This window comes from Corvus kubaryi, unplaced genomic scaffold (genome assembly GCF_017639235.1).
Source record: "Corvus kubaryi isolate FWS band 111438036 unplaced genomic scaffold, C.kubaryi_AGA036_p1.0 37383, whole genome shotgun sequence".
In the NCBI taxonomy this organism is placed as follows: domain Eukaryota; kingdom Metazoa; phylum Chordata; class Aves; order Passeriformes; family Corvidae; genus Corvus; species Corvus kubaryi.
The window spans coordinates 2,939,813-2,954,020 of NW_024581125.1; the positions used below are offsets into that span (position 1 = coordinate 2,939,813).

The 14,208-nt window shown below is 42.4% G+C and overlaps 1 protein-coding gene across 9 annotated transcripts in view; it reads left to right on the plus strand.

Moving 5' to 3' along the window:
* The window catches only part of IKZF2 (IKAROS family zinc finger 2), a 118,219-nt gene that overhangs the window by 1,187 nt on the left and 102,824 nt on the right, over window positions 1-14,208 (plus strand). For 2 of the 9 annotated variants that reach the window (XM_042035393.1, XM_042035384.1), the window contains exons 2-3: window positions 1,907-1,955; window positions 2,676-2,777. In XM_042035393.1, the coding sequence (XP_041891327.1) occupies window positions 1,922-1,955; window positions 2,676-2,777 (136 nt within the window). In that variant the 5' untranslated portion in view covers window positions 1,907-1,921. Of the gene's footprint in view, window positions 1-60; window positions 131-255; window positions 341-570; window positions 607-1,906; window positions 1,956-2,675; window positions 2,778-2,817; window positions 3,032-14,208 lie in introns of those variants that run through there. The other 7 variants (XM_042035386.1, XM_042035387.1, XM_042035385.1 and 4 more) reach the window with 7 other exon arrangements.

The window sequence follows — 14,208 nt, forward strand, 5'->3', positions numbered from 1 at the left end:
TTTTTTTTTTTTTTTTTTTTTTTTTTTTTTTTTTTTTTGTGTGTTCATCTTCCTTCGAAGTATGTGCCATTCCTGAGCGAGTTTCCCCGCCGGCTCATCCCGGAGCTTCCCGGCTCCGCATGCCCCACCTGTAAGTGCCGGGGGCGGGTTTCTGTCCCTTATCCCTTTCCCCCTCCCCGTCTCTCTTTCTCCCATTTTCTCCCCCTGCCTTTAAAAAACCATTTTCTAAAACTTTCTCCATCTTTCTGTGTCTTCAGCTCGAGCAAAACTCTCTTCCTCCATTCGTTATGGGAGGGAGGCTCAGCAGCTGGGATTTGCCATCACCAGCCTAAAAATTTAGGTCACCAAACTTTTTCTTTTCCCTGTCTTCTTACTCTTCCTCTCCCCCCTGAAGAAATAAAAAAAAAAAAAAAAAATCATCCCGTGTTTTAATTTAGGTTATGGATGTTTCTGTGTTTCTTTTTTGTCTTCCTTTCTTTTCCTCCTCCCTTCCTTCCCTTTCTTTCCTTCCACTTCATTGGCTGGGATGTTCTTTCCCTGTTGCTTCTGATGTTTCTTTCTTTTTCTCAGTGTATGCCTGCCTACCTGGACTAGGGGGAAGATAAGGTAATTTTGAAGGGCTTGAGGAAGTGGCTTACCTGTTCTGAAAACTTTTGGGGTTTTTTTGAGATTTCTTTTTAAGAGTTGTGAAAATCAGTAATTGAAGAGAGTTTGGTAGCAGCTGGGCAGGTTGAAATTTAAGTGTTATGTGCTGAATGCCTTGGGAATTTGATCTGCTTTATACCAAAGAAGAGCACAGAGAAAAGTATTTATTTATTGGGGGAAAGGCGGGGAGTGGGGTGGGGGGGGGAGGAAAGAGGGTTAAGGGAGGGGGAGGGAAGTGGTTTTGGAGACAAGAAGTGAAGCTGCCTGTTTTCCAGTAAGTAATGGAGAAATTCCAGGAGCCAGGGCTAAATATACTTGGCGATCAATACAGAAATGGCTCATTGTGAATAATTTAGCTGCCTGGTGCAGTGAGAGTTTTGAAACTAAAGGCAAAAAAGAGGCCATGGAGGGAGAGAGGAAATAAAATTCTCCTCTGGTCATGTCAGATTCTTAACTTTTCCACTTAAAAGAACATAGTTATGATTATTGATCTCTCCTTTTTTTTTTTCCCCCCCCACAATATATATCAAATGATAGCTAGGGGGTGTCATTCTATACAGTTACTTGGGTTTCGGGAAAGTAATAGCTTGTTCTGTGTCAGCAAAGTGCTTCCAGAAACTTTAAGATTGCTTCACACCACAAAATGCATGATCTGGGAGTATGAAATGTGATGTTTGGACCTGTACTGTAGCAGATAAATAGGGTTAGAGTGAACAGGTGTGTGTACAGGTGTGTGAGTGTGTGTGTGCACACAGGGGTGTGAGACAAAGCTGGAACAACTCTGTCCAAGGGGAATGGACACGGGAGGATTTATTTTGTTTAGACCAGGAGAGAGTCTCTTGTAGTGCATGTGAAAAGAGCAATTGTTAGTTGTATCCATATCCTCAAAGTCTTCTCTGGCTGCAGATAGAACAGATAATTGATAAAGCATTACCATCACAGCTTGAACAAACAAGCGAAAAGTCAGGGAAAAACTCTCAGATGAGGCAAAAATGTGAATGGGGCACAGAGAGAGAGGTATGGTCAGACCAGGATAATCCAGGTGCCACCTGCCCAGGAGGCAGCTGCATGTCTACTCGCATAATTTACAGGAAGAGTTCAGTGATTTGCAAACCAACACATGCAGTGCACTTGTGTGTTTCTCTAAGCAGTGGTTGCAACAGCAATAAAATGGGCAACTACTTAGGGCTTTAAGTAAGTTTAATCGTTTAATGGTTGATACTGACAGGCATCTCTGAGAGTGTACTTTTCTGCCTTGCAGCACTGCACTTTGACTATGGAAGCAGAGGCTGTTGATGGATATATTACATGTAAGTAGTCATTTTGTTTGATTATTCTGAATTACTTTTCTTTTCCTACTCTCCTTTGTATAATGCAGACACCTGAAAATTTAGCTTCCTTGTGTACAGTATTTGCATTGACACTGAATTAGTAGCATTTAAATATAAACTCTCTGTATGACTGAGAAATGCATGGGGATGGGTGCCTGGGTGAGTATCTCTAGGTTTAAATATTTGCTGAGGGTGAATGAACTTTGCAAATGAGAGAGAGTTCGTCTCCAGAAATTCAAACTGCAGCCAAAAAACTTTTCGTGCTTTTCCATATGTATTTCTCTTGTTTTCTGTGTGGGGGTTGTGTAAGGGCTCTGTTTAGCTGTCTGTTCACCCAGAGCTTTGGGGGGGAAGGTCTGTATGGTGAATTACTATTACAGTCTTCCCCTGCCCAGCCTGGATTCTCCGTCTGCTAATGAAAAAGTAATCCTAACTTAAAACCAAGCAGCTGGGACAAGATTTGCCACAGGAGTGTGTGTAAAAGACTGGTGACAGTAGGTTTGAGGGGGCTCTTAAAATCAGCCAAATGTTTACTTGGGGCCACTGAGAGTCCAGATTTTACAGACTCTGGAAGACCCCACCAGTAAAGGAGGGAAGGGCAGGGGCGAGGGGAGCGAACAGGTTGTGGTTCTTAGTCTTTATGTATCTCTGCTGAAGAAGGGGGTACAAACTTACGGGGCACCTGTGTTGTGCTCGCAGGTGACAATGACTATTCGCCTGAAAGGGAGCACTGCGGCATGGCCATCGACCTCACCTCCAGCACTCCCAATGGGCAGCACACCTCCCCCTGTCACATGGCAGGTAGTAAGTCTCCTCTTAAGCCTGTTTCTCTCTAGCTGAGGGTTGGGTTGGTGTGGTCCTCCTGGTCCTTGGTTTGCTTACCAGGTCTTAGCCACTGCTGTTGGCATTGCTAATTACAGAGGAGGACAGGAGAGATTTTCTTTTTTTTTTTTTTTGGTTCTTGTTCGTGCTGGTGTCTCATCTGAACATGAACGGGATTACTAGTCTGAACTATCCCAAGGTGGCATTTGAGAGCTGGTCCTTACCTGCTCCAGGTAGGAAAACACTAGGCTTGACATGTGCTGGTTTTGTTTCCTCAGGTTTTGAAATCCAAATGGAAATGTTGTTATTGTTATTATTACTATTACTTAGTTTGCTTCCCGAAACAGCTTGAAGTAGCTTTATTTGAAAACAAACAAATTTTATTTACAAAACTATAGTTGACTATAACAAACTGAAAGGAGTTCAGTTTAGAATGTTGGGTAGAAACTGAGAGTTTCGTGAGTCTGCACAGTGAGGGTGTCAAGAGCTGATAATATTTATATAATTAATTCTCTTGTTATATATGGGAGGTGGATAAACGTAGTTAACGCAATTTCGTAAAAGCGACAACCTTCATTTTCTGCGTGTGAGTGCCCTACCTTGTTTAAGTGTTGGTTGCAGTGTTACATCAAGATACTTACCTTAGTGTAACCTCTGTACTTATAATCCAGAAAAAATGTAGTGTGCTTTGCTTCCGACATACTTACAGAGTGTTCCTCTCTGTGTGGTACTAATTTTCTTTTTGGTTTGTGTGTACTACAGGTACTACAGGTACATACTTATCTATCTAAACCGAGGGTTAGTATAATGCCCAACTGAAATCTGTGAAAGAAAGAGAGAGCTTTTAGGGTCGCTTGCTTAAAAATGCACAGTGTATTGCTTTCAGAGTCTTTCTGAGAAAAAGATGTTACTTTCCTTTAAGAATTTTGTCCTCTTGCAAATTATGGATAAAGAGCAGTTTTATGAGCCTTTAAGCTGAGGGTTATTATGAAGATCTCTCAATTATATACATGTTGCTGGAGAATATGATTTCTAATAACGTGGACTGAACTTTATATGACAACCACTCATAATTCAGCATCTTTAGACAATTCCAATTGTGCTGCCCTGGGATTCTGATATACTTTATTACGTTGTAAAAGTTTTACTACTCACTTTCTTCATTTTCTTTGTTTCCTTTTTATTAATGGGAAGGCTTCATTGGAAGGGAAAAAATATCTGTGTTTTAAATCTTCTTTATAATTTAGACTGAAAACCAAAGTCAAATTAGGAATAAAAAGATCTAGAATGAAGTCATGCAAAAGGCCTTAACACACTCAGTATTTTCGTGTCCATTGTGTTAACATTTTCAATGGTTTTTAAGCTTCATTAGTTCTTTGCAACATATATGTATCTGCAGCCTTGGTGAATATCTTTTTTTTTTTTTTAGAGGTGTTTTTTGGTCTCTCACAGGTGTCTCAAGTGCTTTCATCACCGCTGCTCGGTGTTAAAGATGTGCTGCTGTTGAAAAATTAAGGGCTCTGTCTGGGCTTCCTAAGCCAAACAAAACTCAAGCTTCTTAAATTTATTGTAATTTATTTACTCTTTGCAGGCTTAGGATTGTTTTGCAGAGAGGTGACTTGTGCTGCCTTAAACATGGAAGATATTGATCAGAGGTTGTCGGCTTTTGTGGCAGCTGTTACATTGGTTCATTTAAGGCTTTTGGCCAAATCTTGAATCTGGCATGTGTAGACTAAATCGCCAGGCTGTGCTTTAGAGCCTTCTGCCTGTTTTGTGGGGCACAGGAAATCCTTTTAAAAGTTTGGTAACCCAGGGGCCTGCACCTCTTTTTTTTTTTTTGTAACTCTTTTGGGGTTTTTTTTTGGTATTTTAAAAGGAAAGATAGAGGTGGAATAGCAATATTTTGTATAAATTTAGTAGCTCCCAGTGGATTGATCCATCATCCATTGTTTTAAGTAGAGGCAGTGGCTGTGTTCTATTTCAGATTGGTTTGATTTCCAGTGGGTTGCTGCAGATTAAGTGATGTTGGCTGCCGTTACAGCAGAGCCCAGGGCATGTCATTCTGGCTGGGCAGGACTTGGGAATGGAGGAGGTGGTACAGGGAGCAGATCCCAAGTATTTCGCTCCCGGGTTGGTTGACAGTCATTGCCAGAAGCGTGTGGCCCTCTTTGGCTGTGTGCACTTGATGTGCACCTGCAAGGTAGGGATCGAAGTTTTGACCTTTGTTCTTCTTGCGTTCCATTGAATTGTTTTGAACCACAGCTCTTAATTTAGTTGGAATTTGTGTCTGGCTCAAAAGGAGAAGCACCAAAAGAAGGAAATTTCTTGGATCTGTGCTGAAATGACTGAGTAGTGCTCTCCCAGCAACAGCAAAATTATGTGCTGGGTAAAGAGTTTTCTACATTCATTAGCCCCTGGCAATGTGTTAGTAGTTCTGTCTGGATTACTGATGTTTTCAGGTTCTATTCCGAAAGGGTTTGGGTTGAATTTTTTGGCTTCTGCATCCTTTAACCTGTTATCAATTTCAAGTATCTAGATGGTATTTGTATGTTATGGATGGGGATGACACTCAATTTTCCTTGCAAATGAGATGATCCTGAAAGATGAATCACACTAAATCACCTGTCATAGCTAACTGATGATCTTACATATACCTGCCTTCAGCAGAACGCTGCATGTGTGTGTTGGCAGATGCTCTGTTCTAAAATACTTCATTGTAGTTTTATGTAAGCAAAGATTTAAAATACATATAAATAGTCAATCCGAATAGGTTGATAGATCATCTCACTTTTCTCTACAGCAAAAGATGAATTAGTGTTACACCTGCTGAGTACAGATGATATATTTACATAGCCCCAAATCTGGAAGTCCAGATTTTCTTTTGATCTTCTGTAGGAAAACTCTTACAAAGGCTGACACCCAGAGCTGGGTGTCAAAGGCTTACTCAATTAACTTTGTGTTGATACTAGAGAGTTCCCTGCATGGCCCTAAGCCCCCCCATAGACCCCACCGAGTTCAAGGGAGTCTGTCTTGTTCCCATCCGTGAATGTTGAGCTGGGCTATAAGTGATCAGAAACCTCCGAATAGGAGCTGGCATGCTAATTAAAGGCTAATGGGGAATCCTTATAGAAGAGGCTTTAAAAAGAAATAATTCTTAGTCACCTCCCCATAATACCACACTGAGTTCTTACTACAGTTATTAGAGATATTTTTTTCCCTGTAGGTTAAAATGGACTTAGAGGAATGCCTGCTTTAGAAACTGCAGGGGCACAGTTGTTCAATTAGTTGACTCAATCATTGCTTTGTATAGGATGAAGGACACTTCTCTAAGATCACTGGCCTGGTGTCATAGGGAAAATAGTAGCAGCAGCTATTAGCATCTGACAGTCAGCAACAAAGGCAATTTCCCCTTAAATTAGAGACCTGACAGTGGGTGTCCCAGTTACCTTTCTTATCTTTGCTTTCATAGACAAAAGGAGCCCTTAAACAAAACAGAGTCAGAACAATCATAAATATCAAACCCAACATCTGATGTTTGAGACCGATTAAAATTGTGGTGCACTTTCAAGAGGTGTTTATTGTAGCTTGAAGTGTTAGTAAGTTATGAGAATTAATTCATTAAGAGAGTAAGCCATGTCGGCTGACTCTGCTGCTGAAAATAATGAGGCAGTTGCGTTTTCTCCGTGGTAGGGAATGATTGTGCTGTCTGACGAGATCACTAATTGGGACAGCAGCACTAAGTGGGAATGATTTCAGCAGTGGTGTTTAAAGAAAACTTGGGCAAGGTTTTATTATAATGTAGCCAGTACTATATTCCCAGTGATCAGAGCGGACTATCAGTTGCACTTTTGTTTTCTTGTGGCATCAGAGCCCCAAATCTTTCATGATCACTTTAATTTTTCAAGCCTGAATTGTCATACAACTCCTGTTTTGTCATAGTTGTGTAGTCCTGAGCAGAGAGTTACATGTACCGCAGCTGTATCGGCACATCCGTTGGGATAAAAAAAATGTAATTTTGGAACCCGACTGTTGGAATGAAACCGCGTGAAGTTAAAGTTGCTCCATGCCTCAGCTCCACGGCAAACAAGCCTTGTCACCACCAGAATTTACTGGCAGGCACGTGAGGCTGAGCTTTGCACTGCGATTCTTTTCTGGCTCAGTATGTGTTACGGACTTTTTAGTAGGATGAGGTGATGGGGGCTGAACCTCTGCAGGAGGCTTTTCTTTAGGGAGGGTGGTTGAAGCTGGCCAGGCTGGGCTGCAGAGGGGGACTTTACTAGTACTTTGAGGCAGTCACTCCCCTGACGTGTGCACTGGGGCATGAAGAATTCTGGCAGCCGAACTGCTGTGCTCTGAACTGGGGATTCAGGTCTCCATTTCTTCCAAATATCTTGGAAAGTGCTAAAAACTCGGACCTGATCACCTCAAGATGCTGAGGAATCTTCTTTCCTCAGCAGCCTTTAAGGAGTATGGTAGGCAGCATGGGCAGCATTTATTGGTCTGGGTATCTCCTGCCTTGGTGCAGAGAGGTGGACTTTTGACAGTCACTTGAGATGTCCTCCAGTTCTTTGTGTCTGACTTTGCTGTCTTGACACTTTGATTTTTTAGAGCTCAGCTATGGAATTGCACGATGGTGCCCAACACAGATGTATCTGTGGTTTTGCAGGTTGAAGGACAGTGAAGATGGACTTTGCCAAGATGAGCTCAGACATGAGGGATGAGCTCAATAAAGTGTGGCAGGGAACTATAAGAAGTGAGCTCCTTTGACACTTAAAAGAGCACGGTCTTTGCTTCAGTCTTTTATCCTCAGACTTCCTGAGAATTGCCAGGGCAGTAGTAGTTATCAAAGTTTTAGCCAATGCATTTAGCTTTCTTGGAGTTTGAGAAGGAAAAATATTAATGGAAAGGTGATCATCAGGATTTTAACAGAAAGAGAGGGGGTTTTCCACACCTAAGAAACCAAAGCTCTGTAAAGTAGTGTTACACTGTGTGTTTCTTGAAAAAAACCCAACCCAAACAGAGGAAAGGATTAGCTGGAAATTAAACATTTCCTGGGATGTACCTTGAATTGTTGTAGCTTTATCCACATCAGCTCAGATTTTTCACTGGTGTGGTTAAAATCATTAAATAGTTCCTCTGATACAAACTCTGTAGGTCAACCAACGCAGAGTAGCCACTGAAATGAGTTGGTGTTTGCATATCTGTAGCTCACACTGCAATGGTGAAGGGCTCCCGTGTATTTTTCCTATCTTCTGTCACAGTCCTGGCATTCCCTATGGAGTCAAATACTCGGCTGCAAAAACATTCCTCCCTCTCAGTGAGTGTTATAACGAGGGTGGAGTGAAATGATCAGTTAATCTCATTAAAGAGGTTTTTATTCATTCTGATGGAAGTCTCTCGAGAGGTCATCTGCCAGGGCTTTGTTGCAACACACACCTTTCTTGGGAAGCTTCTGTTATTCTCTTGGACTGTCAGGTTCAGTTAACTTTCCCTGGTACACACCCTGTTACAACACTGTGCTCTTGCTAGCTTTGTAGTCAGCAAGTTTTCAGTGTTTGCTTCTGGAATTTCAGTTCCTTTTCTCAGACATGCCAACAAAGAGAGCAATCCTCATCTTCCATGAAATAGGACACTTTGATAGCAGCTGGATGACAAGATACCTGTTGGAGAGTGTTCTGTCTTTCCCATATCTGAATCTGAGGGAAGGTGCTACTCCTGTTGAAGTCGATAGGTATCTTCTCCCAGAAAACTGGGTCAAAGGCTTGTTTCCAGTTCCTGTGAGCCACAGGCTCTGTGCAGTCCTTCATCTAAGTGATGGTTTGCAGGTTGGCAGGACTAAGTTTTACAGGTGGAAATGCAGTGTAACCTTTGTGCAGTACTGAGGGTGAGCAGTGCTCGTCCTTCCAGTGCCAAGAGGAAGGATGCACCTTGAAGGAGTGATGCTCTTCTATCTGGGAGGAAAAGGCAGAGCTTCCTTTTCTGCTTTTTTGCCTCAGTAATCCCAGTGAATGAAACCCCTTGGAGAACCCACCTTGAAACAGGTCTGTAGAAAATTGAAGAGAAGGCTGCTGCTCTGTGTAGTAAGATCACCTGTTGCCAGCCCGGGTGAGGAGTCTGTGCCACAGCGTGTTGTCCCTTGTCTAGGGTGGTGGACACTTGTCTGGAGTCCGGGCAGCTGACTGCTGCATCCCAGTGGATGGAAGCAGAGCTGGATTATCACTGAGAAGCAATGAACGTGACAGATACGGCTCTGGGCTACGTGACCAGAGGCCCAGTTTTTCTCCAAACTCTGGTCATTGTAGGGGAGTCTCTCCATGTTTCTGTGCTTTTTTTCCCCCCTCTTGTCTTTTTATTTTCTGAATCACAGAAGCCATAGATCACTTAGGATGGAGGCTTGGATGGTACATGTTAGCCTTTGTGAAAAGTAGGATTTTTTTACAATATCTTCTTTGCTTAGGGGTTATTTTGCATTTAATTTTTGCAACCCCGCAATGAGACGCATTCAGAAGTACATTAATACCAGTGCAGCTTATTTCCTGTCCTGCACAGGAATAATTGTGGTAGTCCTAAAGCACCCTGTTGTGGTGTGATTACATTAGAGCAACCACGGAATTTTAACTCTTCCCACACCACTGAGCATTGCGAGGTGTGTGTGTGGACAAGCCCCTATTCACACTGCCCAGCAAAATGTGCCCTTGATCTGGAGCCAGGTCTACATTACCGGCTTCTGCTGGCACTGCTGTGTCAGCCTGTGGCTTTGAAGAACTGTAATCCCTCACAGGCAGAGAGATGCTGGCAGAAGCTCCTGCTCTGAGCATAGCCCTGGCTGGCAGGGTCACCTGCAAGTGCTGTTACAGGTGTTACATGGGAAAGTACCGTAAAACAGCAGACACTGTTCCTGGAAAAGCATGGGGTTGATTGATCCCCCTCATTTCTGTGCTGATAGGTCATGCCAACTTCTGTGAATTAGAATGTCTTTTCTGGGTTTTTTAACTGACTTTTGCTTTCTCTCTGCCTCTTATTTTTAAAAAAATCTTTCCAGTTTGGGGGTTTATTGCTGTAACGCTGTGTGACATTGTACCACAGAGGTAGTGGGCTCTGCGTGCATTGTATGAGCTTCTTTAGCTCATGGTTGCTCTGTGTTTGTCCTGTCCAGAGAGGTCACAGGGCTCTTGGTCTTCCCTTTGTGAAGCTCAGGTTGGTGGTCGGATCCCTGTGTCCTCTCAGGTGTGGGGGGAGGTCACTCCTGGGGCCAAACCATGCACACCGCCAGTGTGGATGGTGTGAATATCTGTGTCTATCAGCTGGTAGTGAGTGAAAAAGGCAGCAGAGTTCTCCTACACAGGTAGGAGCCCCTCTTCTTAGCGGACTGTGGGTTTTACACAGGGCACGAGCCAAGGAATCTGATTCACTGCAGACCTGTCTCTGCTCTCCCCACCATGGTGTCATGTTACTTGGAGAAGCTGCACAGACTGGTTTTTTCCAGCCTCTTTTCCTGCTGTGGTATTGGTACCACCTGTGAGGCTGCTCTGGGCACAGGTGTAATCACTGCAGTAGGGGAGAGAGAAGGGGAAGATTAGTGTGAGTATTCAAGTCCCTGCCCTGTCTCTGGCCCGGAGGAGGTCTTTGGAGGACTTGGTGTTACTGTCTACCCTGAAACTTTGTGCAGTGTGGATAAAAGACCCAGCCACATCTTGGTTGCTGCTCTTGTCAGGCCCTTTGTCCTGGGGGTTGGACGTCTCAAATGTTTTTCAAAGGAGGTAGGACATCCTGAAGTACAGAAAATCCATTCACCTTGTTGCTTGTCCCACCTATCATCTTTGTTTCTTACAAATCTTCTTACGAATCTTTTTCTTACGAATGTGAGGAGGTAAGGCGGGCTGTGTTTCCTCTCCAGCTAATGGAAGATCTGGGCAGGGCTTACGAGAGAGATGCTCCGTTGGCAGTTAAACCGCATACATGACAAAGCTTGACATTCCGATGGGCAGATTTTCTTGTTTATCCCCTCTGTTCCTCCACTTCAACAAAACAAGTGTTAGACTAAAGATATCTGTGCTGTGACCTTCAGCACCAGGCTGGAGTTTTCTCAGCTTCTTTTTAGTGATGTTTTCCTTGCATTTCCCCCCAGCCTCTAAAACCTCCCAGTTCCATCAGAAGAAAGTGATGTTGTCCTGGTTTTTCTCAAGGGGCATGTGTTCCCTCAGTCCATGAAAATTATGTTGGTGAGTGGCACAGAAAGCTGGCTGGAGAACCCTGTGATATGCTCAAGTCCATGGTAATTTTTCTCATAATTACTGTTTGATTTGGGAATACCTGTGTGCAGTTCTATGAGAATTCACACCTGATCTTTCCTAGATGTCAGCTCGGCTTTTGGACATTTTATGATTCCCTTTGTAAGCAAAGTTGCTCTTTTAGGTAATGATCTAGCCATAAAACACAAACTGAGAGAGTTTTTGGTAACTTTATCTGTGCATCATTTAAACTTCAGCAGTGTGAATTAAACGCCTATTTTAGTCCAAGGAGCAGGAAACAGGATGGCGTGAATTCCCTTGTTTTGAAAATGAAAGAAGTTGCTTCTTTCTGTATGAAAACATCAAGTCTTTTTACACAGAAGAGGCATGAGGTCTATTCTTTTGAGGAAGAGTAGCTGTACTCTTAAAGTTGTGGATGGTTTAGAAGTTTCCAGGAAAGAGGGGCAGTAGACTGAAGACCTTGTTCTGGTTAGCAGCCAGGTCTGTGATAGAGGGAGACAGTTCAGGCAAAAGAATGAAATGGCGTTTGGTTTTTAATCTTATTTCTTGAGAAATTGATATCCTGCAGGGTTTGCCTTGTTGAGATAACAGCCTCTGAAGGAGAATAAATCTTATTAATTAGCAGTTTTGCATACTGCTTTTAATTGTCCATTCCTAGGTACAGGCTTTGTATTGCACATGCGCTGTTGTGGTAAGGGGCCTCTCTCCTGCATCCCTGGAGAGTCTGCAGGGATCTGGCACCAGTGCAGAGTCTGCCTGAGTACAGAAATATTTCAGAATACACCGTTGGGCCTTAAATTTACTCAGTGCCTTAATCCTCATCACCTTTCAGATTTAGACATGTCCTAAATGTAGTTGTGAGTAATAGTTTTATGGTTTAATCTCCCAAAATTGGGTCAACCTTACCAGTTGTTTTGACCTTGTTACCAGCGCAGGTAGTTCCTGGGTGAGTCTAATACATCTCCAAGCAGCTGTGTGAAACAATCTGGGGCATCAGCTTTACTTGAAACCCCCTGTTTGAAATTTTCCCCCTAGCTTAAATACACAGGCCTCTCTCTCTATCACTGTAGGATATTATCCTTTGGATAATCTATTCTTCTAGAGAGTAATACAAGAATATCTCCTTGTTATATCATGCTTTTTCCGTTTTAATAGCTTCACAAAGGATACCAGTTGAAGAGATACAAATGAGTGGATAAAATTTTAGGCAGAAGAGGTGGAGAAAAAGTAGGGAAATTAATCTTAGTAAGAATTCAGCTCTTAGAGGTGGGAGGCAGCTTCATAATTTGTATATGTGACTACAAATTGTCAGAGTATAGGTAGCTCTCAAGAGTTCAGAAGAATGATGTGCTAGTTGTATATTTAAGGGTCAAGTTGTATATGACGTTAGCAGACTGTGAGAGCTCTGTGAGTTTATTTTTGGCCTTCTTTTAAATTTGTATTCTACGAATTGCAAAATTTATTTTGCCAAAATCCCGTGTGCTTACATGTGAATCCCAGAGTGTTCTCATAGTCTAAATGCTGTGACCCATCAGCTGCCCCCAAATTACCTAATATCAAGTAGAGAAGGTTGACAGCCAAAGAAAAAGGTAGGAAAATGTGTCCAGCCCTGGTTTCTGACAAGCCTGTACATGTGCACTGCAATAATACAAATGGAAGGCACTTAGAGAGGGTTTTGGTCACATACAACAGAGAAGTACAGGCTTGAAAAATACTAGGAAAGTGCAATTCTTATGAAATGAGGAAGCCAGAAAGAGGAGAGAGAGGTATGTGAATTGTGCCTCGGCTGAAGGAAAAAACTATTGAGCGCCGCCCTTTTCAAATGTCAAACGCATGGGAAAAAGTTGTTGGAAGCCAGTCTCTGCTAAGTTTGCTGCTTGCAAAACCTACTTTTTTGTGAGATGTTTGTGCAAAATCACCTCTCTGGTCTGCCTGTGAGACCAGACATGACTCAGGCTATCAGCACGTAGCATGGCTTCAGGTCGCTGTCTTACTGCTCTTGCTCTAAAATGCTGTAAGGAAGTGTTTGCTTTTTTTCTCACTTTTAGAGTGCTTCATTCATTTAATGTCATTAGCGCTATTGTTACTTAAATTTACCTTCTGACTGGTAGCCATTAAATATTAATAGAGAAATCGATAGTAGTGAGATTTTTGCTCAAGTAAATATATATCACATATGTACTCAAAACCAAAGCAAGCTGCAGTGCATTCCAGGAAACAATCTATAGTGCTGCTCTGTAATGTTCTTCCTCATCTTCATGTCAGGTTGTTTTATCTGTGTCCCAGCTCAGCCATTCCTGCCCCAGAACCCTGGCTGTTCTTTTTAACAGCCTAGAACAACAGAGCCTTAGGAAAAGAGTAGAAGAAGTGTTTTCACTGTAGAAATGTGAGTGATAATTGCCATATAATTATCCAAGGTTCCTTAATGACTGGATGCAGGGAGATCCTTAGGTTTGATGTTGCGTCTGGTAGACAGCACCCCAGCCAGAGACTGCTGTGCTAGAAGAAGAGAATGGCACTGGCTGGAGGCAAACCCAGCCCTTGCCAGCATTTGGCAAGGGGAAAGTATTTTTGAGAGAAGATGATGGTTTAAAACCATTTAAAATCAATGCCTAATAACAACAACAACAAAAAAGACTGGGCTTAAAATGGCTTTGGAGCCAGGCTTAAGTTCGTTGGAGGGGAATAGACAAAGGTATGAGATAGACGGCACAGCCATCATGCACAGGGCAGTTTATTCTCCATTTTGGGTCTCTGCAGCATTTTCTTGTGCAACTATAGATGGAATAAATCTTTGTAGACCATCAAAGAGATGACCCTAATCAATTGTTCTGGCCAGGTGTTTTGGAAGAAGGAAAGCTTCCTTATGAGTCAGTAACGAAATTTCAATTTATAATTACGACTGTAGTTTATAATAATAATTCTAATTATATATATAAACAGTTTAACCTACTATAATGTAAAATGGTAACATTTGCTGAGCTTTGGCTGCTTTCAGATGGTGAAAATGTGCTGGTGGTTGTTGGCTGGGATTCAGAAACATTTGTCAAAATTTTGTGTGCTATGTGAACAACAAAATTTTGTGTGGATTAAGCAATTATTAATTCTCTCCCGTTACCTGTCAGATAAAACTACAACTAACTCATTAACCAAAATTA